Source organism: Pteropus medius, unplaced genomic scaffold, assembly GCF_902729225.1.
Source record: "Pteropus medius unplaced genomic scaffold, Ma_sr-lr_union100, whole genome shotgun sequence".
NCBI classification, from domain to species: Eukaryota; Metazoa; Chordata; class Mammalia; order Chiroptera; family Pteropodidae; genus Pteropus; species Pteropus medius.
Window position 1 is genome coordinate 157,533 of NW_024351072.1, and position 26,650 is coordinate 184,182.

The 26,650-nt window shown below is 38.1% G+C and overlaps 1 protein-coding gene across 1 annotated transcript; it reads left to right on the top strand.

The window, feature by feature from the left end:
• Positions 1 to 6,583: 6,583 nt before the first annotated feature.
• Positions 6,584 to 20,573, top strand: UPF3B (UPF3B regulator of nonsense mediated mRNA decay). Its single transcript, XM_039842468.1, has 10 exons — positions 6,584 to 6,841; positions 7,461 to 7,567; positions 7,740 to 7,846; positions 10,720 to 10,818; positions 12,186 to 12,296; positions 13,319 to 13,362; positions 13,819 to 14,001; positions 16,247 to 16,407; positions 16,765 to 17,053; positions 19,575 to 20,573. The coding sequence occupies exons 1-10, from the start codon at positions 6,686 to 6,688 to the stop codon at positions 19,716 to 19,718; spliced, it is 1,401 nt and encodes a 466-aa protein (XP_039698402.1). The 5' UTR covers positions 6,584 to 6,685; the 3' UTR covers positions 19,719 to 20,573.
• The last annotated feature ends 6,077 nt before the right edge of the window (positions 20,574 to 26,650 follow it).

The window sequence follows — 26,650 nt, forward strand, 5'->3', positions numbered from 1 at the left end:
CTGAAAAATGCAAGGCTGAGCTGCAGCCCCCATATGCGAATCAGTTAATGTGATACACCACATAAACAAATTAAAAAAGAAGAATCACATGATTATATCGATAGATGCAGAAAAAGCCTTCGACAAGATACAGCATCCATTTATGATCAAAACACTTAACAAAATCAGTATAGAAGGAAAGTTCCTTAACATAATAAAGGCCATCTATGACAAACCGCCATCCAACATTACACTTAAAGGTTAAAAACTAAAAACCTACCCTCTAAGATCAGGAACAAGACCAGGATGTCCACTATTGCCGCTGTTATTCAATATAACATTGGAGGTCCTAGCGAGTGCAATCAGGCAAAAGAAAGATATAAAAGGCATCCAAATAGGAAACAAAGAAGTCAAACTGTCACTATTTGCAGATGACATGATTCTTTCTATAGAAAGCCCTAAAGACTCCACAAGAAAACTAGAAACAATAAGCACATACAGTAAAGTTTCTGGACACAAAATCAGTGTTCAAAAATCCATAGCTGTTCCTATACTCTAATAACGAAGTGTCAGAAAAAGAAATGGAAAAACAATACCTTTTGCACTTGCAACAAAAAGAATAAAGTACCTAGTAATAAACCTAACGAAACATGTGAAAGACCTATATAATGAAAACTATATGACCATATTAAAAGAAATCGAAGAAGGAGTGGCTCCATAGTGTAGTGGTTAGCATGTTTGGTCCTGTGTTCGCATCCCATGTGAGCTTAATGGACTATACCGCGCGCTAGTCTGGAAAAGTGGCTGCAGGAGTGCATGGGAGGAGATCACTTCCCACTCTCTGAGATCCAGTTCTTTATGGGGAGACGGCAACATCCATAGGTCAGGGGTGGAAGTGTGTGTGCGGGGGGCAGGGCGGGGGGAATTTAAGAGGAGGAAAAAATAAATAGAAGAAGATACAAAAAATGGAACGATATTGCGTGTTCTTGGTTTGGAAGCATCAACATAGCTCAAATGACCTTATTACCTAAAGCATTATACAGATTTAATACAATCTCCATCAAAATCCTATCGGCACTTCTTAAAGAAATAGAACAAAAAATCCTCAAATTTGTATGGAAGCACAAAAGACCCCAAACTGCCAAAGCCATCCTGAGAAAAAAGAATGAGGCTGGAGGCATCACTCTGCCCGACTTCAAATTATACAATGCCACAGTAATCAAAATGGCATGGTATTGGCATAAAAACAGACACACAGATCAGTGGAACAGAATCAACAGCCATTAAATAAATCCATGTTTATATGGGCAAATAATTTTCAATAAAGGCAGTGGAAAAAGGAAAGCCTCTTCAATAAAAGGTGCTGGAAAAACTGGACAGCCACCTGCAAAAGAATGAAACTAGACTGTTGTCTATCACCACACACCAAAATTAACTCAGAATGAATTAAGGACCTGAATATGACCTGAAACAATAAAGTGCATAGAAGAAAACATAGGAACTAAACTCAAGAACCTTGGAGTTAAAGAGGATTTTGTGAATTTGACCTCAAAGGCAAGGGAAATAAAAGCAAAAATCAATGAATGGAACTACATCAAACTACAAAGCTTCTGCACAACAAAAGAAACTGTCAACAAAGTAAAGAATGGAAAAATATATTTGCAAGTAACGCCTCTGATAAGGGCCTAATATCCAAAATATACAAATAACTCATACAACTCAATAACAAACAAACAAACAAAAACAACTATCCAGTCAAAAAATGGGCAGAAGACCTGAGCAGACATTTCTCGCCAATAGTCATACAAATGGCTAACAAAACATATAAAAAGATGCTCATCATCACTAGCTATTAGGGCAATGCAAATAAAAACCACAATGAGATACCATCTCACACCTGTTAGAATAGTTGTAATCAACAGGACAATTAATAACAAATGTTGGAGATGAAGAGAAAAAGGAACCCTCATACACTGCTGGTGAGACTCTAAATTGGCACAGCCACTATGGAAAAGTGTGGAGGTTTCTGAAAAACTAAGAATTGATCTACCATATGATCCAGCAATCCCTCTATTGGGTATTTACCCCCAAGACTTGAAAACTCATATCCGTAAAGATATTTGCACACTGATGTCCATAGCAGCATTATTCACAGTGGCCAGGACATGGAAGTACCTGAAGTGTCCTACGATAGATGATTAAATGCAGAAGTAGTGGTACATATATACAATGGAATATTACTCAACCATAAGAAGAGGTGAAATACTGCTATTTGCGACAACCTGGATCTATCTCAAGATAATCATGCTAAGCAAAATAAGCCAGACAGAAAAAGTGGAAAATCACACGATATCACTTATATGTGGGATATAAACCTCAATGCAACAAATGAACAGGACAAACAAACAGAGACTCATGGACATGGATGATAGACTATTGGTTACCAGAAAGTAGAGTGAGAGAGGGGAGGTGGAGGGAGCAGGGTAAAGGGGGTAAAAGGAGTCATATATGTGGTGACAGAAAGAAATCTAAATATGGGAGGTGAACACACAATGCAATATATATATGCTTTACTGTTAAATTATACACCTGAAACGTAACTGGATTTCGTTAACCAATGTCACCCAAAATAAATAAATAAAATTAAGCTGAAATTGTAAAAAAAAAAATAAGATAAAGGTTTTAAAACACTCGACTAAATAGTATCATAGGTCATTATGAAACTACACTTAATTATTCATTTAACCAAAGTAACAATAAAAGATTCAAAGAAAAATTCAAAAGGTTACATAATCATTAGCAAAACTTTGTTCTCACTATTGAATGATTCAGTTTCCTTAAGTAATCAAGAACCTGATTAAGACAACATAAAACAGAATATTATGTTGATAAAAAATAGAATCTGTTTTCTCAGTAGAAAACTTTTCACTATATCTTATCAAGATCAGACCAATAATCCATAAAAACTTTATCCTTTTAACAGAAGGAAAACCAAACTTTAATTTTGCATCAGCTTACTTTTGATATTTAAATTTACTTAATTCAATTCATGCCAATCTTACTTAGCTTGACCACACATAAACTTTCCTTTCTCAAGTATCCTTTTCATAAACCTTATACAACTTTCCCTGTCTTTTCTAGTTTATTTCTTGTTCTCTTACTTGTTCAGAAATAATCAACTTATTTTGGACATATCATTTTCTTATAATTTCCCTCAAAACATGTATCTCTATACCTTATAACTTCCATTACTGAAAACGCACCCTACTTTTCTTGCATTCAAAGTTGATTTTCTTATTATTCCTAGTAGTTTCAGTTACATATATTGGAATTTTTAACCCCTAAAAACCTCAGATGAAATCTAAGTAACTGAACTGTTGAAACCGAAAGCAAACCATAACAGAATGGATATACTAGAATTAACTTTTAGTTAAAAGTATTAAATTAGCTCTTTTAAGAGTCTTAGTTGCCCTAGAATGTAGTCATGTGAGGCCTGAAGGCCTGTCTTTAAAGCAAATTTCAGGAAAGAATATGTAAGTATACTTTGCTTAAGATAATAGAAGAATGTAGCCTATTAAGCACAGACATATAGCTCTGCTTTTTTTCTTGCTCTTAAGATAACATCACTGACTCATACTCCCAAGATGTCCTGCAGAAATCTGTAAGCTAGAAAGACCACCTGTCTATAGTCATGAAGACTCTGGACAGGATGGCACCAAGACCTAAATACATGAAATTGAGAAGATACATACTGCAGCTTGCACAAGAGCTGACCAATCAACACAGCCCACAACTCTGAACCCCCTTACTCGTGCTTACTCATGATTTTTGCATTTAAAAGCCCCTGATTGTAAGCCGTCGTCGGGGAGTCCAGTGTTTTGAGTGATAGCTTCCAGTTCTCCTTGCATGGTGCCCTGCAACAAAATGACCTTCATTCCTCCCTTGTGATTCTTGGTGTTCACTGTTTGGCTATGCTGTGCATTGGGCAAATGAACTCTCTTATCTATAACTTCCATTATGACTTAACAAGTTTTGGTTTTACAATATTGGGCAGGGGAAATGTTCCCCATCCAGACGTAATATCCATTAATATTTAAACACTCAGGTAAAGTTGACATAACTTTTTTACTAATACCTGCTTAAACAATCCAACTCTCATAATCTTATTAACCATACATATTTATGTTCTCTCAATCTAATTGTAGCTCAAGTCAGGGCTTCACCATTGGGTTTGGGTTCCCAGGCCCTTTTGTCAATCTTTAACTTGATTAATTGGCCTAACAGCTGCCCCCAGCAATTACTAGTCAAATTTCTCATTGTAGTTTTGCCTTCTGGCTTTTTAAACTGTGGTAAGTAGATCTGACTTGTTTGAGACCCTTTAATGTTGGGGGACCAAAAGGGGGTCTCTTTGCCTGCCCAACCTTAGGCAGTGCTCTATTAAAACCTTTTTTAAACCCCATCAATGTCTACTTTATTTATCCCATTTCTTAATAACCATCTAAAGATTTCTGATATCATGGGATGAGTCCTGTGAATATTTCTTTTCTGTTTTCTATTTCTTTTGATCCTATCAATAGTTGCATTATTGACGTTATTTCTTAATGACATTTGAAAAAAATTCCAAGAGTCTCTTGACTCTCCCCTTGGCTTCTTCCCAGTCTCTTCTTAATTAACCTAATGCTTTTATTAGTATCTGGAAGACCCGTGAGGGGAATCTGAGGCAGCAAATTCAATAAGGCTTCTCCACCTCATTTTTGTAAGGCTAGTCATTATATTTCTTTCTATCCACTTTTGAAATTTGGTCTTTCTATAGGTAGCAAACAGCTGTTATAATAAGTGCTCTCAAAAGTTTTCCACTTTAGAAGTTTTTCCAATTCAAAGAATCCATCATCTGGCCATTTGACAAGTAGGATCTATTAATCTCAATAGCACCTGAAACCAATAAGCTTTTTTATCTTAGCCAGGGAAGTAAGATGGGTTCACTAGAGAGTGCAAAGGATGCAGCCCTCACAAGATCCACAAGCTCACTGCTAGAGTCATCTAAGACAGTAAAAGCCCTTCATTATTACAGGTGAGAAAGCAACAAAAGTTGAGAAGTCAAAGGCTCCTTATGGATGGCACTCCTCATGGCAAATTCCCCTGTGAGCTAGCAAGGTCACACAAAAAGGTGAAAAGATGCCAGTCAAAGGGCTACAGCTGCCTAGTCGCAAGCCCCAAGTATTCCTGTGCTTTTATCCTACTGGATACAGCTGCCCAGAATCCCCAGCCTACCTGACTGGCTATGAAATGCACACTGATACGTGGCCTTCTTGATGGCAGAAACCAAAGAGGAGATCAAAGCCAATTTCTTAAAACATAGAACAGGGCAAACAACATAGACCAAGAAAAACAATGACCATCTCAGGGAGAAATGGGATCAACAGTACCAGAGTCCTTTGCCCAGGAAACTAGTTTCACCAAATTTACTCCTGCTAGTCTACATTTAGAAAGAGAATAAATGATTCTCACTACTTTCACTTTCACCAGATCCCACAGAGATCTGAGGGTGTGCTGACATGGCAAAAACTCTTACCACTGCCAGCCTTTCAGATGCCCCAGGATCCCTTCATCTGCGGCAGTCCCAAAGCAGTCTCCAGCCAGAAAAGTCACTTGGCTGACTTGCCAAACTTGCATGTAGAAAAGATGATTTTCCTTCTACTGTTCTAAGTTCTTCTGGCTGGACTAATATTCAAATAAACGTGACAAAAATGATGGGAGAAAAATGACCAAATCTAGTAATATGGGAGTTCCATGAGAATATGAAACTAGACAGATAGGGCAGTTAAGGCTATTATGTCACCTTAATCTAAAACTTGGTTGTGGTTTGGGACCTCAAAGAGCAGGAAAGCAATTCACGTGGAGATGGAAAAGCAACTATTTGGTAAATAAATGTTTGTTAGGTCATCTTTAACGATGGGACACAGAAGACTTGCTAGGTCCCTCCCTGTCTTGCACACTAGTTCATATTAAACTATATATTTGGAGCAAGTCCTCTATCTAAATCCTTTTAGACAGGGAGGTGAAAGGTTCTTCCTGAGTCTTTTTCTTAAAAATAACCAGCTTAAAATAACCAATATCCCAAAAGACATATTTTGGGGTGGCAACTTCAGCTCACCTTAGAATTAGTGATAGACGATACAAGTTGTTCCCCTCGTGAGATAAACTTTGGATAACATCAGGTGTATGTGAGGAACACAATGTGAAGTACAGCACGAAGCACCTATCTTTTAATAAGAAAAACACTAAACTTGCAATATTATTCATTTTATTTACAAATAGAGGCCCCGAGACATCTACAGTTCCAGAACTCCCGGCAAAAAGCAGGTAACTGCTTTGCATGCCGGGATTTGCAGTCCGCCAAAGAGTCGCTCTATCAAGATGGCGGAGTTGCTAATGACGTATGGAGAGCGGCCCCAGGGGAGTCTGGGCCGTGAGGGGATTGGGCGGTGCAGGGATACGGAAGGCCCGAATCTAAGGCCAGGTGTTAAAACCTCTCCTCGAAAGGAAGCTGGCCGCTCTGAAATATCGCGAGATCCCAACGAGGCCCAATGGAACGCGGGGCCGGCCTATCACTAAGGGCGTCAGTTGGGGGCGGAGCTGTGACGGGAGCGGGCGGGGAGTCGTAGGTACCGGCAGTAGCGGCTTTCGGGCCGAACTTCGAGTGGCCATGAAGGAGGAGAAGGACCATAGACCTAAGGAGAAACGAGTAACCCTGTTGACTCCCCCCGGGGCCACAGGTAGCGGCGGTGGGGCTTCGGGGGACAGCACCAAAGGAGAAGATAAGCAGGATCGGAACAAGGAGAAGAAAGAGGCGCTGAGCAAGGTGCTTGACTGGTCGCTGGCTGGTGAAAGGGCGGGATGCGTCTGCATTTGGGAATGGGGCTGCCTTCTTCCTCTGCCAGTCTCCCCTTCTGATTCTTCACCTGTGGTAAAACCGTATCACACTGTCTCATCTGTTCGACCGAAAAGGGGGGCCCCTCACGGCCAAGCTCCAGGGTGGGAGTGGCGGAGAAGGGGGATACCAGACAAGAAAGATTTAGGTCAGAGCTGTGAGATAATAATGGGAGAGGGTAACGATAATAAAGAGAATGAAGAATTAAAACATTAATTGGGGGAATTATTGAACAGTGAAGGGGCGGGCTATCAGGGGTGGGAGTGGTTTGTGGTAGAAGTATTAATGAAGACAAGTTGAGGGAGTGGGGGAGTTAATGGTCTGGGGGCCAGATTTGGAACGATGAGGGAATTTGGGGTATTCATTAGAGTTTTGAATTCTTTATGCTAAATGAGGAAGAGTTTCGTTGTTGGATAGGGAAATAATAAATCAAGAGTTCGTGGTTTTTATAAGTGATCTCATCTTTTAAAGTCCAGCTTTCTTTAGGGATGGTGATTCAGATATGACAGAAAATTGATTTGTACTAATTTGATTTTGCTCATTTCTGAAGGTGGTAATTCGAAGATTACCTCCTACGTTGACCAAGGAGCAGCTTCAGGAACATCTTCAGCCTATGCCTGAGCATGATTATTTTGAGTTTTTTTCTAATGATACTAGGTAAAATATATAAATAAAAGAGGGAAGGGGTAAATGAAAAAGGTTTCTTCCTTGTTTTTTAACCTACTAATGTTTTCCATTTGATTTTTGGGCCTATATTTTTAATATATGCATTCTTGTAATTCAGCCAACACCTGCAAACACATTTACATCATTGCTTTCCTCTTTGCAGTCTGTATCCTCATATGTATGCCAGAGCATACATCAACTTTAAAAACCAGGAGGACATTATTTTGTTCAGGGATCGCTTTGATGGTTATGTATTCCTTGACAATAAAGGTGAGTCCTAGTAACTGAAAGGGTTTCTTTGTCATTTGTGTGTTTAAGACAATGCGTGTATCACAGTGTTTTCTCAATGCCTTGATAGCTTTTCTAAAATCATGGGTGATGAAATGTGTAACATTTAGGGTTTGCATTGATAAACCTAATATAATCTTATACATAGATATGTGACTTTTCAGTCCTCTGGTATTTTTATTAACTTGTTATTTCTGTGGTTTGATTAACTGAATGAAATTGACATTTCCTGTGACAGATTGTTTGCCCTGGATTAGAAAATCTGTTGTTTTGACTATTTACTAGTTTCAGCACTAATACTGATAAGTGACTCTTTAAAGTTGTGTGACAAGTTTTAAATGTTTACTTCTCATCTTGCTTCAGGGACCAACATTTATTTACTTCAGATCCTTTCAGCCAATAGTTCTGTGTTCGAGTACCATTTAACAGTCTAAGTTGTATATAATTAAAACATCAAACTTAATGATCTCCCACTTTGTATCCAGGAGTCTAGAGGGAAGAAAAACTTCTGCCTTAACTCTTTTTATTTATTTTCTGCTGCTTGCAACATTTAACTGGAGAATGTCTGAGCTGCCATTTGCCATTTTCTTTGGATTTGCAATCATAATGTCTTTCTGTTGAGTTTTGTTTTTTCAGCATTACTTCAAAGTTAGTGAAAATGAAATCTTTGTCAGGGAATATGCCTATAAAAGTAGAAGGATTGCCACTGTTTGTCCATCTTTTATTAATCCCCACCAACTATCTACTTCTGCCCTCCAACTTTATTAAATAGCAATAATTTCCTAGTGATTTAGCTGGAAATCTGAGTTGTGTTTAACTTTTTCCTCTCCTTTTTATCCCTTACATTTAAACAAGGGCTGTATCTTCTAAATTTGTAATGTCTTGTTCATCTGGTTTTACTAATACTTTCATACTTTATGTCCTTGTCACTTAATGCTTAGCCACTTCTCTAAACTTAACAGGGTTTTCCATTTTTCACATTTCTGTATAATTCAGTCTGTCATATTGCCATGAAATTAATCTTTTTGAAAATAGTGATTTAAGATAACATTTGTAAAAAGTCCAAACTGCTTAGGTTGGTGGCCAGAATCTTTCATTGTCTGGCCTCGCTTCTGTTTTTTTTCAGCCTATCTTCCACAATTTCCTTCTGCTTCAGTCTGGTTTATTTATTACTTTATGTGTGTGTGTGTGTGTGTGTGTGTGTGTGTGTGTGTGTCGATTCTCCATTCACCAGGATATCCAAAATCAAGTTAAGTTGTGCAGCCATCACTACTGTGTCAATCCAGAATGTGTTTATCACTCCAAAAAGAATCTTATATCCATGTGCAGTCATCTCCCATTCCTTCCCCAACCCTCCCCCTGCCCTTGCCCCTGGCCACCACTAATCTACTAACTATGGATTTCCCTATTCTGAACATTTCATATAAACAGAATCATACAATATATGGCCTTTTGTGACTGGCTTATGTAGCATGTTTTCAAGGTTCATCCATGTTATAGCATGTATCATTACCTCATTCCTTTATTTTTATTTGCATTCTAAAAAATTGTGGTAAAATACACAAATAAAATTTACCATTTTAACCATTTTTAAGTGTACAGTTGTGTTGAGTACATTCTCATTGTTGTGCAACCAGTCTTTAGACATTTTTCTTCTTTCAAGATAAACTCTATACCAATTAAATAACTCCCCATTTCCCTTCCCCCATCCTCTGGCAACCGTCATTTTATCATGATATTCCATTGTATATACTACATTTTGTTTATCCATACATCTGTCAAGGGACATTTGGGTTGCTTCCCCCTACTCTTGGCTATTCTGTACAATGCTTCTATGAGTGTGAGTGTACAAATAATTATTGAAGTCTCTGCTTTCACTTCTTTTGAATATGTACCTAAAAGTAGACTTGCTAGGTCATTATTCTATTTTAAATTTTTTAAGGAACTGTCATACTGTTTTCCATAGAAGCTGCACAATTTTACATCCCATCAGTAATGTGCAAGCGTTCTAATTTCTCCAGGTCCTCACCAACACAATATTTTCTGGATTTTTTCCCTTTAATAATAACTATTCTAATGGGTATAAGGTGATAGCTCTTTGTGATTTTGATTTGCATTTCCCTGATTAGTGAGGTAATATTTTAATGTTTTCATATACTTGAGCACGTGAACATCTATCTTCTCCTGTTTCATAGATTGCCTTTTCACTATGTCGATTGTGTCCTTAGATGCACAGAAGTTTTTAATGTCTAATTTATCCTTTTACTTTTGTTGCCTGTACTTTTGGTGTCCTGGTATATTTTTTTTAAATAACAGCTTTATTGCAATGTAATTCACATATCATAAAATTCACCCTTTTAAAATGTATGGTTCAGGGTTTTTTAGTGTATTCAGAGTTGTGCAACTATCATCACATTCAATTTTAGAACACATTCATCACTCCAAAGAGAAACCCCATACCCATTTACCATCACTCTTCATTCTCCCCACCACTATCCCCCAGCTCTAGATAACCACTAATTTGTCTATAGATTTGCTTATTCTAGAGATTTCTGATGTACTTTTAAATGAAAATTAGCTTATAGATTCCCCCTCATACACATATCAAAATATTACACTTTAGAAGTGGAATTGAAATGAATGTTTTATTTCCCTGCTGTATCTTTTTATCAGTATTGAACTTGGGGCTCCTTTGATAGCATGTTGATTTTAGTTGTGCCAGTGTGATTGATGCCCATTGGGAGACCCTTCTCAGATGACTGCGATCTAAGGAAGCCTAGAGAACGGTGGGTTGGCTCCCTTTTATCCACTTGACATTTTCTTTGTTATAGCAAGTGATATTTTTTTCTAAACAGGTCAGGAATATCCTGCTATAGTAGAATTTGCACCTTTTCAAAAAGCTGCAAAAAAGAAGACTAAGAAAAGAGATACCAAAGTTGGGACTATCGATGATGGTACAGTATAGTTCTAGTTATGTAATGCTATTGCTGTGGGTTTTAAAAAAAATATTACCTTTGTGGGAATTAATTGGACTCCAGTCTTTTAAATAAGAGAACATATTGGATAAAGTTTATAAGAAATATAATTCATTGATGAAAGCTTTGCTTAACTGTTATAATGGAAGTGTATTTCCTATGGAGTTTCCACTCTCTTTGGCTAGTGGCATTTTATTCCTCCACCATTAAGCAATGCTATTGTTGACGATTGTGTAGAAATCACCTTAAGTTTGTTAATTAGAAGACAATGGAAAAAAATCAGATGTTTCAAAGTACAACTCCTTGGGGCCTCTTACCGTTTTTATGGTTATTTACTTGACTTTTAGTTTCCATTATTTTTATAAAGAGGATGATTTATCATTGAGAGCTGTGATGGAAAAATATATTTACTTAAATAACTTAATATAAAGTAACTGAAGGTGCCAGTCCTGTTTTCTACACTTTGAATATTCAGTCAGCTGCACACATAGTAATTACATTGAACTGAAATACAGGAACTAAAAACTGGAATAATTGCCACTTACTACCGGTAAACTGGATCCAGATTTTGAGATCTCTGTCACTTATGTTGGGTAAGGGATTACCTGCAATATTTTATATCAGATCGATATTTTAGAATCATCTAGTTTGATTTTCATTATTTATTACTATAATGGGTATTTTATAAAGAACACAAAAAAGACTCAATGCACTGCTGCTTATTGATTATATTGTAGATTCAGACCTGGGAGACTAACCAAGTGACATGTCCCACACTGCATAGAAACTCCAAATACAAGGAATATAATGACACATGTGTTACCCTGCTTGAGTAACACATGTAGGAGGCATCTAGGAAAGACCTCCAGGAATTACCATCACCTCTGGTGCCACATCTAAGACATCTCCCTAATTTACCTTTTTGGAATATCTGATTTTCATACATTGAGTTTACTTGAAGTGAGGTATACCCATATGAGAATTGGTTATATACGTAATACATAAATACGTACTACAACTATGTACACAACTATATACACATAACTGTAACAGTTCTCCCATAAATATAACTCTGGATTAGTAGTGACTTAAAAGCAAGCTATATGTCATCCCTGGAGGTTCTGTTTTTTCCTGAGCCTATGTTACACCATACTCCCTTTGTGGGTATCTCTTCTAGGAGTTCTTAGAGTAGTAACCAATAAAATACTAGGTAGTGTATCTTATGAATATAGGTTTATTTTCAATCTTCCATGAAGTAGAAAATTATCTTCTTGATAAATATCCTAGATAATAATTTCCTGTTTTGTTTAAAATATGCTATACTTTCTGTTTACTTAATTATTTAGATCCAGAATATAGAAAATTTTTGGAAAGTTATGCTGCAGATAATGAGAAAATGACATCTACTCCAGAGACACTACTAGAGGAAATAGAAGCTAAAAATAGAGAATTAATAGGTAAGTGGGCAAAAGGAATTGAGGGCAACAGCTTTTTCATCGGAAGACTTGTCTGACTCCCACTTCTGTCACTTGCTAGCTGTGTGATCATGGGGAAAGCGCTAACTTCTCTGAGACTGTTTCTTCTACTGTAAAGTGCAGATAATACCTGTGTCACAGTATTATGAGAGTATGCGTTGATTAGATGGGGAAAATTCTCTGTGACCTATTTAGTGCCACACAAATGTAGCATAAGTATAAAAAGTTTGAAGATTCATATGGCACCTTTAGATATTGGTAAGCATTTGAAGATCAATTGGTATTTTCTAGTAATAAGCTAGTATTTCTAAAAAAACTTTTGATGTAAAATACCAAAAAACAAATCTAGTCACTGCAAGACCGAAAACCTCTTGAGAAATTCTAGCTTGGATGTTGGTTCTAATAGTAAGCTGTCACTACTGTATCAGCTCTAAACATAAGCATAGCCTCTGACTCAGGATGTCGACTCCTAGGAATTTACCTGAAGAAAATATATTTTCAAAAGCTAGCTACAAGGCTAGATGACATTGTTCAGAATATTGAAAAATAATTAAATGTTCTTCTAAAAATGGTTTTTTATTAATGGGTACATAGTATAAGTCCATCTCTGATAATTTCCTTAGAATAAACTCCTAGAAGTGAAATTATAGGTAGGAAGGATTAGATAGTTTTACCCCTTCCCCCAATGTCTTCCCAGTTGGACAAATTTATACTTCCATCTGTAAAATAAGAGAATGTCTTTTGTACTTAATTCTCACCAACACTAGTAATTACACTTTTTAAAAAATGTTTTATTGTTTTGTATTTCTTCAGATTTTAAAAGGTATTTTAAACTTGCAGAGAATTAGAAGACTGTAAAATTTCTTTCAAATAATAGAGTTGTGAACTTTCTGTTTAAAGGGTATAGTTTTTCCCACCTTGGGTGGTTGGCAGGGAATGTCAGAAAATGGAATCCTTTCTAGGGGTTGACAAGTATTATTAATAATCTGTTTACATTTATGTAGCTAAAAAGACAACCCCACTATTGAGCTTCCTGAAAAACAAGCAGGTAAACCTTTTGTTTTTATAGTTCTCTCAATACTTTTATTTCATTGGTTCACATTCTATAAACGTTTTAAGAACATTGGGATCCTATAGGAGAAATAGCTGCTTCCCCTTACCATTATTCTTTAAAGATTTGGCTCAGTGGCCCTCTCATTTTCTTTGGTTGTTGGACCAAGGAATCACCCTGCAAACCCAGAGAGTCCTTAGCTTCTCCCATAGACACTCTCTTGATTTTCTGAAGGCCTCTGGAAATATAGCAAGGCAGCAGGCTCTGGTCTTTATTTTCTCTCTCACATTCTGAATGGGGTGGGGAGAGTATTAACAAAGTAGAATGCCACTTTGTAGAAAGCAGGAAGGAAAGATGATCCAGTGTAGCGGGTGCCCACCATGCCTTTGGGATTAATTTAAGTTTTTGGTGATATTTATCTGTTTGAAGGCTGATTTTGATGTTTCTTTTTAGAGAATGAGAGAAGAAAAAAGGGAAGAAAGGAGGAGGCGAGAAATAGAAAGAAAAAGACAACGAGAAGAAGAGAGGAGGAAGTGGAAAGAAGAGGAGAAACGAAAAAGGAAAGATATAGAAAAGCTAAAGAAGATAGACAGGGTTCCAGAAAGGGACAGATTAAAGGATGAACCAAAGATTAAGGTACGAAAAATAAAACGGACAGCATGTTGCTGAAAATTGCATGTATCTGTTTCTTTAAATATGCATGTATCTTGTGTTATGTAAATATAATTTTTCAGTTTTGTTTTTGTCTGTTTTTTTTGGTGGGGGAGATGAACCAATAGAAATCTTCCCTATAATACTAATGGTACTATTTTTTTTTTTTTAATTTTAAGGTAATTTGAAAGGATTAAGTAGTTTACACATTTCTTTAGTGCACATCTCTATTATTTTTATCATTGAAAATGTTCAATTTTGGGGTGATTATTCTTTCAGTTCTTCATAATTAAGGGCTTAGGGCTGGCTGGCATGAATTACGGTTTTTATTCAGCTTTGCCTTCATATTTGATACATGAAGTTGCCTCATCTGTTTGTTTTCCACTGTCTTCAGGTACACAGGTTTCTGTTACAAGCTGTGAATCAGAAAAATGTAAGGACCAAGTACATGATACAGAACACCTAGTATCATGTCACACACACAGGTCTTAGTTAATAAGTCCTTTTGGTGGTGGTGGTAGTGTTATCTATAGAAAACCCCTTCAGACTGACTGGAATCTTCTTAAAAGCTAGCCATTTTAAATTCCCTTTTTTAAAGGAAGCCTGGAGGACTTCCTGATGCTCTGCTGTGTACCCAGAAGCTTCAGCAATATACAGCCAGAGGACAACTGTGCCTAAATAGCTTTCTCTTCTTTTTTATCTGCCTCTCATAACTGTCTGCCTTGTGGAAGTACTAGAGATAATATCCTGCATTATGTGCTTTACCCTCTCAGATGATTCCCATGTTACCTTCTTGCCTCTACCTGGGAATCTGTGAGCAGCATGTAGGAAGAGGAAAACCCACAAAACGATCCCAGCCTTGCTGCTTCCCTTCTGAGGGCATAGCTTGGGCAGCCCTTGCTCCAGTGAAGTTCCTGGGGAATTTCAGAAAAAGAGAAAATCTTACAGAGGTAGAGGTGGTGGCAGGGTCTCCTGTTACCTCCTCAAAATTCAGCAGTTTATGTGGTTCCCCAAGGCTCATTATTGGTGATAAGGGGCTTGGCTGCAGGGTGAGGAAATTCCCAACTTAATTCCTTCTAGCAGTCGTTCTCTGCCATGCTGCAAGTGATTTGACTTGCTATTCCCTAACTGTCAGCAAGGCAGGAGGTAGAGCCAACCATGTTAGAAATATACATTAATGTTCTTATTAGAGTAATGAACATCTTGGCTTCTAACAAATGTTCATTAGAGAAATAAGAACATTTCCAGTGAAGCCTGCACATGGTATCCTCACTTTACACTGGTGCCTTCTTAGTGTCCAGTGTGGACTCCGCATTTGCAGTGGCTGTCTGTGTGCTGAAATAACTTCATGCTTAAATCTTTTGGTGCTTGGCCTTTTGCTTGAGGACTTGTATAATGCCTTCACCCTGAGATGAACCTTTGTATGATGCCTTCATGCTGAGACTTGAAATTCTATTTTGCTTAAGAATCTCTCTGAATATACAACATCGGAGGTATTTTAGAGAGATCTGTAGCAGTGGTGAGAAAAAGAAACTTTTGTTAGAAATTTTGACTTTATAAAGCACTTTTATTTTTGGATTGCTTTCCGTTACATATGAGACATTGAATAGAGTTCCTACTCAGTAGAGATGGAACTTCACTGTTCTGTTGTATGAAGTATTTGGATTTTAAAAAATCAAACCCCAACTAATTCTTGCTATTTATCTCTAATGATAATGATTGGACCATCATAAGTATCTTACTCTCAGGCTCAAGGCAGAATTATTCTTGCAATAGATCACTCCTTTGGTGACTAAGGTAGTTGTCATTCCAAGTGCTACATAAAAACACTCCAACAGTAATGATGTACCTAGCATTTTAAATTTGTGGCATATTTTCCCATCAAGGTAAAGTTAAATATTGACATGCTGTTTTGCTACAGAAGGCATACTTGGAAGTATGCATTGGTTCACTTAAAGGTTAACCCATTTAAAACCAAAGGAGTCTTGATCCTATTGCCACAATGTTTTAAACCACTTCATTTGAGTAGGTAGCATTTTCACATTAATAGCAACCTTTTAGTAAATTGTTGCTCTTGTGTGCTAGTTGTTCACTTGAAAGTTTGAGTACCTGCAGAGATGGGGGCTTTCTGCAGTCAAAATTTAAAAAATTTAGTATATTGTTTCCTTTGATAGACTCAGAAGACAATGTTCCACCCTTCAAAATAAAAATAAATTTGTTCTCTTTAAAGCTGCTTAAGAAGCCAGAAAAGGGAGATGAAAAGGAATTGGACAAAAGAGAAAAGGCCAAGAAATTGGATAAAGAGAATCTGAATGATGAAAGAGCCAGTGGGCAGAGTTGTACATTGCCCAAACGTTCTGATGGTGAACTTAAAGATGAAAAGCCTAAGAGGTTCGTAGGCGAGGCTCTTTGGTACTTTTGTTTTCAAGATGCTAATTTTACTGCTATATCCTGGACTTATATCTGAAGTAAGATAAGCTGTTTTACCAGGGGCAGGGGTATGAGAAAGAAACATTTTAATTTTTCTAGTATCTTAATCTGGGTAAATGACTGTCAGTTTTTGTTTTTGTTTTTTTTTTAATTAATTTACTTTTTATTTTTTATTTTCTGTTGTTTTTCAAAATGCTGGTAGTTTTTACTCTGCTCCAAAAGTGTAGGCTCATTGCAGTGGTCAAATCAGAATTAGAGTGTTCCTTCATTTGTGGTTAGATCTTTGAGGGAACATTCTCAGATTTGTTTTTCATGCAGACCTGAAGATGAAAGTGGCAGAGACTACAGGGAGAGAGAACGAGATTATGAACGTGATCAAGAACGGATTCTTCGGGAAAGAGAGAGACTGAAGCGGCAAGAAGAAGAGCGCCGGAGGCAGAAGGAGCGCTATGAGAAAGAGAAGGCTTTTAAAAGAAAGGAGGAAGACATGAAAAGAGAGAAAGAAGCACTTCGGGATAAAGGAAGGAAGACTGAAAGTACAGAAGTAGGCTCAGAAAAAACTGAAAAGAAAGAAGAAGTGGTTAAGAGGGATCGCATAAGAAACAAGGTACTGCTTTTCGTTACACTTGTTGCTTTTCATTACACTTGTTTCTTTTCATGAGGAATTTTTTTCTTTTCCTGCAAATGTAAAGGACAGGGCTAGCTCATTGTTTATTATAGAATTTAACTATCTGCAATTTTTTTCAGTATTGGATGGGTCCTTTATTTAACTTATTAAAGAAACTTCAAACATATGCAAAAGTAGAGCACAGAATAATACAATGTAGCTATCACTCAGCTTCAACAGTTATCAACTCATGGCCAACTTTTCTGCTCTCCCCCAACTTTACCCCTACTGGAGGATTTTCAAGCAAATCCTGGATGTATAATTTCTTCTTTAAACATGTCTATATTTGAGATCAAGACTCTTTCTTAGTAATATATATAATCCTAATAGCATTTTCACACCCCAAAATAACAATAATTCCTTAACATCCTACCTACTCTGTGGATTTTCCCAGTTGTCTCATATCTTTTTTATTGGCTCTAAACAAGGTCCACAGGTTGTATTTGCTTGAAATGTCTCATTAAATCTCTCCTAATACAATTTCCCCACCTCTTGTTGTCCTACATTTATGTCGCAGAAACCAATTTATTCTGTAGAGCTAACGGTCCAGATTGGCTAATTACATCACTGTGGTATTATTTAACACATTCCTCTATCTTTTATGTTTCCTCGAAAGCTGACAGTTATATATAGGGCAGGGGTCAGCAATTTTTTTCTAGAAAGGGCCAGATGGTAAACATTTTAGGCTTTGTGTGCCGTATAGTTTCTCTCACAACCACTAAGCTCTATAAGAAGGAGACATAGACAATATGCAAAAAGAATGAGCATGGCCATCTGCCATATTTTACTCAAAAAAACAGGTAGCCCCTAACCTAGAGGCCTCAATTTTTGGCAAGAACACTTCATAGGTGGTGGTGTACACTTCCTATACATTGTATCGGGAAACCTATAATATCTGGGTATCCTTTTAGTGCAATGTTATGATTAATCAATAGCAATTATATTGCGGTTATATAATAGGATGTCCTTGTTCTTAGGATAAACAAGCTGAAATATTTAGGGATGGAGGGTCATGATGTCTGTAACTTTCAAATGGTTCTGCAAAAATAATGTGTATATATGTGCACACTAGAGTCAGAAAAAGCACATGACAAAATGTTAAAATTGTTAATCTAAAAGAAAGATATTAGGTATTCATTGTTTAAAATTTACAATATTTCTATAGATTAAAATTTTATTAAGATAAAAAGTTGAAATAAAACAACTGATCAGTAGTTTCAAGTACTATAAGCCTGATGCATCTACTATAAAAATTTTTGTCAGCCTTCCTCCTAATGATTTTGCTTAGATTAATTATTTCATGGGGGGCTTGAAAATGGTGATGTATGAATTCTGTCTTTCCTGTTGTATTTATTATCTGATGTTCTTCTATAAAGAAGAATTTTCCTCATTAGCTCTTTGGTTAGCCTAAAATTCAGTTTACACAGGAAAGGCAAGATAAACATTTGGTCCTTTCCCTTTATTTACTGTATTCAGAGTAAGGAGTTGGTGTCCTAGCAACTTCTAAAGGTCATCATTGAGTTTTTTGTTTAGTCTTTAAGAACTCATAGATTTAGAAATACTTGGTGTATTCCAACTTGTTATTATCAGTTATTGTCCTTGTTGATATTTAAATTGTCCCATCTTTGCACAGTGGGAGCCCCATCATCCATTTGTTTAAATACTATGCAGGAATCTCATCTGTTTTAATATTTCATCTTGTGAAAATAGTGAAATATTTTGCTGGAATTGTTCAACTGAGAATAATGCTTTAAGGCTAACTTTTATACATCAGAGAGGAAGGGTAAGAAAGGCTTATGTAATTTTTCGTGAATTCTTAAAAAGGCCTATACACTTTAGTTTTCCAGGATCATATGTAATTAAACCGAACACATTACTTGAAGTGAGAGCTACATGATTATTACTTTATTGAAGCTTATTTAGGAATCTGAGATCTAAAGTACCGCCGAGATAGAGTCTCAAGCTGGGGTTACATTGTTATACTTGAATTAAGAAATAATCATGTTTGTTGTAAGTTACATGGGGTCTGAGCTCCTAAGTTCAGGGAGGTCTCCACTTAAGACTGAATACTTTGTTATTGTTTTTACTCCTAAGGTTTTCTTATATGGTGGTACATTTTAAAGTCAATTTACTGAGGGGAGAAGAAATAGGCAATGGCTGTGGTTTCTAAGTAAAAAAAAATCAAGCTGATTCAGTTCATCTTGAGATGTTTAAGAAAATTAGGCAGTAGATTTATCAAAAATTTACCCTAGGCATATAAAATAATACTTATGAAATGGTTGTTTTTCTTTGGAGATAGGGGAAAGGAAGTGGGCAGTTAAAAGCAAATTAACCATCAACACTTACTGTCATGTACCATGCCCTCACATTTTTGGTCTTATATGAGTTGTTTTTGGTATATATCAATATATAACTTATGACAATATATAACTTACAACATTAACATTTTGTTTTACTTTAGGATCGCCCGGCAATGCAGCTTTACCAACCAGGAGCTCGAAGCCGAAATCGACTCTGTGCCCCTGAAGACAGCACCAAGTCCGGAGATTCAGCAATAGAAAAAAAACAGGAAAGTGGTATTAGAAAAGAAGGAGGAGAGGAGTGATAAGTCCAAATGGCTATAGGTGTCCTCCCGACTGTCTAGGCAGCCAAAGAGCATGTATTAAGCAATCCAGAAGTGCCTCCGGGCAAAGGAATAGAGAAAGAAAAGGGGTCGTTGTGCTGGTAGGGTACACTGCAGAGGAGTATGTTTTTTGTCAAAGTAGGAACCTGATTGCAGGTTCACACTGGAAATACAATTTCATTTTTTATGCAGTTCCTACATATTAACTTTTAAAGTGTCAAAGATTAGGGAGAGGACATGCATTGCAATTTGCAGGTCGGAAATGTCAAGTGAGGACTTCATTAGGTATGACACGAGAAGAAAATAAGGAAGCAGGCTCTAAACTTAAAAAGTTTCGTTAATCCTGGATTGAATTTTCTTAATTTGGGTGGAACAGAGTCACTTCTAAAAGCCTTGTTCAGATCTAGTTATAGTCATTGTTAGTGATTACTGTAGACTTTGTGTAGCATAGAAACAAGCATGTGGTTGTAGTGCAAGTACAGTGAAGGATATAACAAACGTTCGCTTAATGCAAAATTTAGTTATGCCATGTCTATATCCTGTGTCCTAAAATTTTAGGATTAGTTTTAGATTTTTGTTTGCTTATGTGAGCTTAGCATAAAGAACATTTTTAAACATCTCCTTTTGTCTTTAGCAATTTTTATATTAATAAGTAAAATTTAACCTTCATTTGGTTCTTGACCATCCAGTCTGTTTTATCTTAGGTCTCATGATCTGAGTGCATGCCCCGTCCAGGAAGGAAACTGCACCAATATTTGTTCCTGTTTAAATAAGCAACTTTCAGTTTTAGTTGTTTTGCATTGGTGTCAATAAATATCAACATCACTCAAATATAAAGCTAAGTGTGTTTATTACTTTACTAACTAGCTATTACTTTTGAGAAATTAAATTTGATACTGAATTAACCTCTTCAGAATTTTGAAAGGGGATGAATGATATTTGTTTCTGCCTTTACTAGCGTTCTGTCTATTTTGCCCACCAAGAAGGTCAAATCATGGTTTTCTACTCTTGTTCCATAAGAAAACCAAAATGTTTGGACAATATCCTTGAGCTGCTGCTTAATTCTAATCCTTCCAGCTCCTCCTAGTGTGGCATCAGTTTGCCTTTACTTAGTCACCACTTTATGTTTTCCTCGGCTTTTAGAAACCAGTATCCCATGAGGCAGATAAAGAGGAAGAGCCATCGAAGATGATTGAAAGAGAATGGTTCTCAACTGAGGAAGAGAGTACTAAAAGAAGGGAAGGGAAAATTTTAAGGAGGAGAATGGCTGGCAGTGTCTCATGCCACAGAGAGGTTAAGGAAAATAAGAAATGTAAAGTGTCCATTGCATTTGGCAGTATTGAGATCATTAGTGAAATGCGGACCCTCTTGGCTGCGGAGGTTAGAGGAGTTGGTCTTAGGAGAAGCAACGGTCTGGAACCATCAGTCATGAGTTGGCATCACTTGCTTCCTTACCCATCCTGGGGCCTGTTGTTAGCCCTCTTAAGGCTGTTTTCGTGTCAGCACCTCTCTTGTTCTACTTGTCTTGCCAATCCAACTCAGTAAACCACGTTTCTGCACCTCCCTTTAAATTTCTTCTACTCGTTTATGTATTCATTAAGCAAACATTTACTAATCACTGACCGTGCCAGGCCCTGGGGGTCAAAGACTCAAACAAGTCCTTGTCCTTGAGAAACCAGGGCCCACTGTGGCAAGAGGCAGCTGAAAATAACCATGGACTGCCGTGGGAATCTCCTGCCTAACTAAGCTGCCAAGTGTTGCTGGAGAAAAATCCCTAAACCAGGTCAACTGGTGAGACTACAGGAGGGTCCTCCCTCCTGCTAAGCAATTTTTAAAATCCATCTTGACTTCCTTTTCTACAGTGCTATCTTTCTAGTGTGCTCCCTTGTTCTTTCTTATATCTGGGGTGTGAGGCACTATTGTAGGCTCAGGGAATACAGCAGTGAACAAAACACACAATCCAGGCCTTCATGGAATTTACATTGTAGGGTCAGACGACAAAATGTTAAGTTCTATGGAGCAAAATTAAGCAGGAGTATGGGTAGGGAATGCTGAGTGGAGGGAAAAGGTTGCAATTTTAGATAAGGTGGTTAGGGAAAGCCTCACTGAGAAGGTGATGTGAATAAAGACCTAAAGAGACTGATGGAGGAAGCTTCCAGGTAGAGGGAATAGCAAATGCCAAGGCCCTGAGATAGGAATGCATTTGGTCAGTGTGGCCGAAGCAAAGTGAATTGAAGGTGAGAGTGGTTGGAGATGAGGTCAGAGGGGCGGGGGTGGAAGAGTCTGTTGGCATTTGCCCTTTGTAGGCCATTGTAGGGACTTGGATCTTTACCCAGAGGAAGATCCTGATCGAGTGGATAAGTGACACAATCAGACTGGTTTTAACAGGATCACTTTGGTTACTGTGTTCAGAAGATGGTGGTGTCAAGTCAGAAGAGAGAAGAGTTAGGAGGTTTTGTCATAATCCAAGAGAGAGGGTGCAGTGTCGAGGCTAGGGTGGGGAGGTGGGGGGTGGAGTGAGGAGCATTTGGATCCCAGATATATTTTGAAGGGATCCCACAGGATTTGCTATCAGATTGGTATAGGGGTGTAAAAGAAAGAGAAAAATCAATGGTGTGTTTCTATATAAAATGGCTTTAAAACAATTATTCTGCTAAAGAAGTTGCAAATTGTTGGCCTCCAGGATAAAGCTCAGACTCCTGTACCTACCCTAGAAGGCCCTGGATACCTGCTTTTGGCGTCTACACTTTTGCAAATGTAGTTCCTTCTTCTTGGAAAGCCATCCCTCCCTCCTTTTCTGTGCCCACTCCTATTCCTCTGTCAGGATTTCCCTCAAGCAGACCTTTCTTTGAAGACCTCCCCACACACCCTCTGCTGCCCAGGCTGGGGGAGGAGTTCCTCTGCTCTCCCAGCATTCCCTGATCCCTCTCAGCACATGAGCCACACTGTGCTGCAAAAGACAGTACAGTCTATCCCATGATTGCACATAGTAAGGGCATTCACCTTGAATGAATGCATGTATCTATCAAATCCTTTCCTCTTTCTCCAAATGCCTTTATTCTCCGCAGGAGACTGCTGAGCCTCGTAATTTCCTGTGCTCTAAGCCATCTGCTGAGCGCCATTTTGGTTTTCTTCTCACCACCTCACAAGTTCTTTCTCATATATGACATTTGTTGGAATAACCACCACCACCACCACCACCACCCACCTTTCTATTGCTATAGAAAGGTGGGTGGTGGTGGTGGTGGTGGTTATTCCAACAAATATATTAATATTTGAAATAAAATGAAAATGAAACGATTCAGATATTTTCCAAAAAAAATACAATGCAAGGAGAAATTAGTAACTAATAAAAATTACCTATGGGGAAAAATAGTCTATAAGGGAGGGAGAGAAGGGGGAGAGACTGGGATAGCAGCTAGACCTCTTAAATGTTTCATCTCTAGTTTAGTCTATAGAGCCATACAAATGTGTTTAACTTTATGTTGAAATATGACGCCCATACAGAAAAAGACACATACCTGAAGTGTAAAATTAGATGAATTTTCACAAAGGGAGCACACTCATACACCCAGCACCCAGATCAAGATCTTGACTTATAGCACAGATTCACTTTGCCTGGTTTTGGTCTTTACATAAATAGAATTATACAGTATGCATGCTTTTGTGTCTGGCTTCCTTTGTTCCACATTTTAGCTTCGTCTATGCCATGTAGTTAATTGTAATTTGTTCATTTTCACTGATGTATAAGAGTGGTTTGCAAACATTTTAGTGTAGGACCCCTTTACACTTCAAAATTATTAAGGACCTCAAAGGGCCTTTGTGTGGATTATACCTATTGATATTTATGGTATTAGAAATTAAATATTTAAAACGCAAGAGCACACAAGCACACATTCTATGTCTGTCAGAGCAACGAAGTCATTACAAGTCATGTAGCCTCTTGAAAACTCCAGGGTACACTCATGAGAGGACGAGAGTGAACGAAGCAAATTACTTGTATTATAAAAATGCCTTTGACCTCAAAGACCCTCTGAAAGGGTCTTAAGGACCTGCCAGGGTTCCCTAAGAATTGCTGCCGTATAGTAGCTCTTGGTAAATATACCACAATTTATCCTTTCACCTGGTGATAGATTAGGACAGTTTCCAGTCTGGAGCTATTAGAAATAATTCTGTTGTAAGCAATTTAGTACATACCTTTTGATGCATATTCATTCACCTTTCTGTTGGAGAAACACATAGGAGAGGAAATGTAGGGTCATATTGGATACAAATGGAACCATGTAAAATATTTACATAATTAAAAACTTAAATTTACAAAAAATATTCTCTCATCATCTTTTTCCCTTCCCATTGTGGGAAATGACTGTTCTCCTTTTCAAGGCAGACTCTCCTCCTGATGCCCTTCAGGCCCACCCCATGTCCTCTGAGACCCCCACACTATCCATTATACCTTGGTTTTCTTTCATTTTTATTCTCTCTCCTTCCTGTCATCTCCATGACCAGCTTTTGAGCTCACCACCCTCTCACTGCCCTCCTTTTGTCTCCTTCCCTTCATACCCAAACATCCTAAAATGTCTCCCTTCAAGCCCTGCCCCACCTCACCACCCACTCTTTCCCTTTCTTGCCACCTTCCTCACCTTCCATCTATAGTGCCCAAGTTTCATGGGCACCAAGAAGCACCTCATGTCAAATCCTGGAGCTTCTTCATATCCCTTGTCCTTTCTGACTCCTGTAGGACCCAGCTTTGTTGAACTCCAGTTGTTAAAACTTGCCTCCCCCAGCTCCAGCCAATCAGAATGTACTGTACATTGACTGTGGTTGGCAACATGTTGTTCCTTCTAGTTATAATACCCTTCTCCCTATCTCCCCATGGCCTGATCTCACCTGTATTAGTCTGCTAGAACTGCCATAAACAAATACCATCCATAGTCTGGGGAAGGGGGGCTCACACAACTAATTTCTCACAGTTCTGGAAGCTAAAAGTCTGAGATCAAGGGATCAGCAGGTTTGGTTCACCTGAGGCCTCTCTCCTTGGCTTGCAGACAGCCGAGCACCTTCTCATTGTGTCCTCCCATGGTCTTTCTGCATACACACGCATCCCTGATATCTACTTGTGTGTCCTAAGGACCCCAGTCAGATTGGACCAGGGCCCACAATAATAAGCCTCAATTTAATCACCTCTGTAAAAGGCCCTACCTCCAAATAAGGTCACCTTCTGAGGCACTGGGGGTTAGGGCTTCAAAATATGAATTTGGGGGAAACACAATTCAGGCCATGACACCACTCATCTTATAAGGCTAAACTCAAATGCTACCTCCTCCCCTTAACTGGCAATCACCACCCCTTCAACATTCTTGTAATTGTTTGTGCCTTTTTTTTTTAATACAGTTTCTAGCACTATCTGCCCTGTTACAATACGTGGGAATGAAAGGAATCATGGCTGCTATTTACTGAGTTTGATGGCTAGTATGTGCCAGGTATATATTAACTCATGCCTCACTATGTGCTTAGCATATCCTACCATTGACTCTGAATCCTCACCACAGCACTATGAGTTAAGAAATATTTTTATCCCCATTTTACAGAAGAGGGAATTGAGGCACAGATGGGCTAAGTTATGTATTCAAGGTCACATAGCTAGTACGTTGCACAGCTGGTACTCAAACCCAGATATTCCTGGCTTCCGAGTCAATGCTGTCAACACTGCACTCTAGTGCCTTTTCAGTTCAACAGATATCAAGGCCGACTACATGTCAGGCTTGGCTCTTAATGCTGGGGGTACAGGAGCAAACAAATCTGACAGAAAAAAAAATCTCTCCCTTAATGGAGTGTTGTGGTAATGGTACAGTTCTGTATTTTATTGTGGTGGTAGTTCCACAAAGCTACACATGATAAAACTACAGAGCTACACACACACACACCAACGAGTGCATGCCTAACTGGTGTAATCTGAATAAACTCTTCGAATTGTTCTATCGTATATTTCCTAGTTTTGATATTGTACGATAATTATGTAAGGCGTTAATACTGGTGAAGGCTGGGTGAAGGGTGCATAGAACTTCTTTGTAAATTTCTTTGTGACTTTTTGTGAATCTATGATTATTTCAAACTAAACAGTTAAAAAAAATTCTGTCCTCATTGAGCTTAATGCCAGTGGGGAATCAGACAATAAACAAATAAGTGTTGTGGCATGTTAGAAGGTGATAAGTGTTATTGAGAAAAACAAAGCCAAGAAGGGGGATACAGAGTGTTCAGCAAGTGGTGTCTCTGAAGTGGCAACATTTGAGCCTTGCCTTTTAGAAGGTGAGGAAATCAGCCATGGGGAAATGGAGTCCCAGACAGAACACCTAGTGCTAAGGCTATGCAAAGTACTGTGTCTGCCGTATTTGAGGAAGAGCAAAGAGATCAGTGTGGCTTCAGCAACGTGAGTTAGGAGGAGAGTAACAGGAGGTTAGATTAGAAAAGTAATGGGGTCCAACCAGGTTGAGCCTTTTAGGCCATTGCAAATACTTTAACTTTTTATTAGGAGAGCGATAGGGAGCCATTGGAGGGTGCTGAGCAGAAGAAGGACATGATCTGATTTAGGTCTTGAAAGGATCACTCTGGCTTTTGTAGGGAAGCCAGGGCAGAAGCAGGGAAACCAGTGAGGAGCCTTAAAATAATCTAGGCGAGAGAGGGTAGAAGTGATGAGAAGTAATCAGATTCTGGAAAAATTTCAAAGGCAAACTGATCAGATTTGCTGACAAATAAAATGTGGAATTTGAGAGAAAGAGTGGAAGGTAAATTTTGGCCTGAGCAATAGGAAGAATGGAGATGCCATTTGCTGACATGGAGAGCACTCTGAGTGACCCAGATGGGGGCGAAAACATCAGGAGTTCTGTCTGAGACATATTAAGTGTAAGGCATCTATT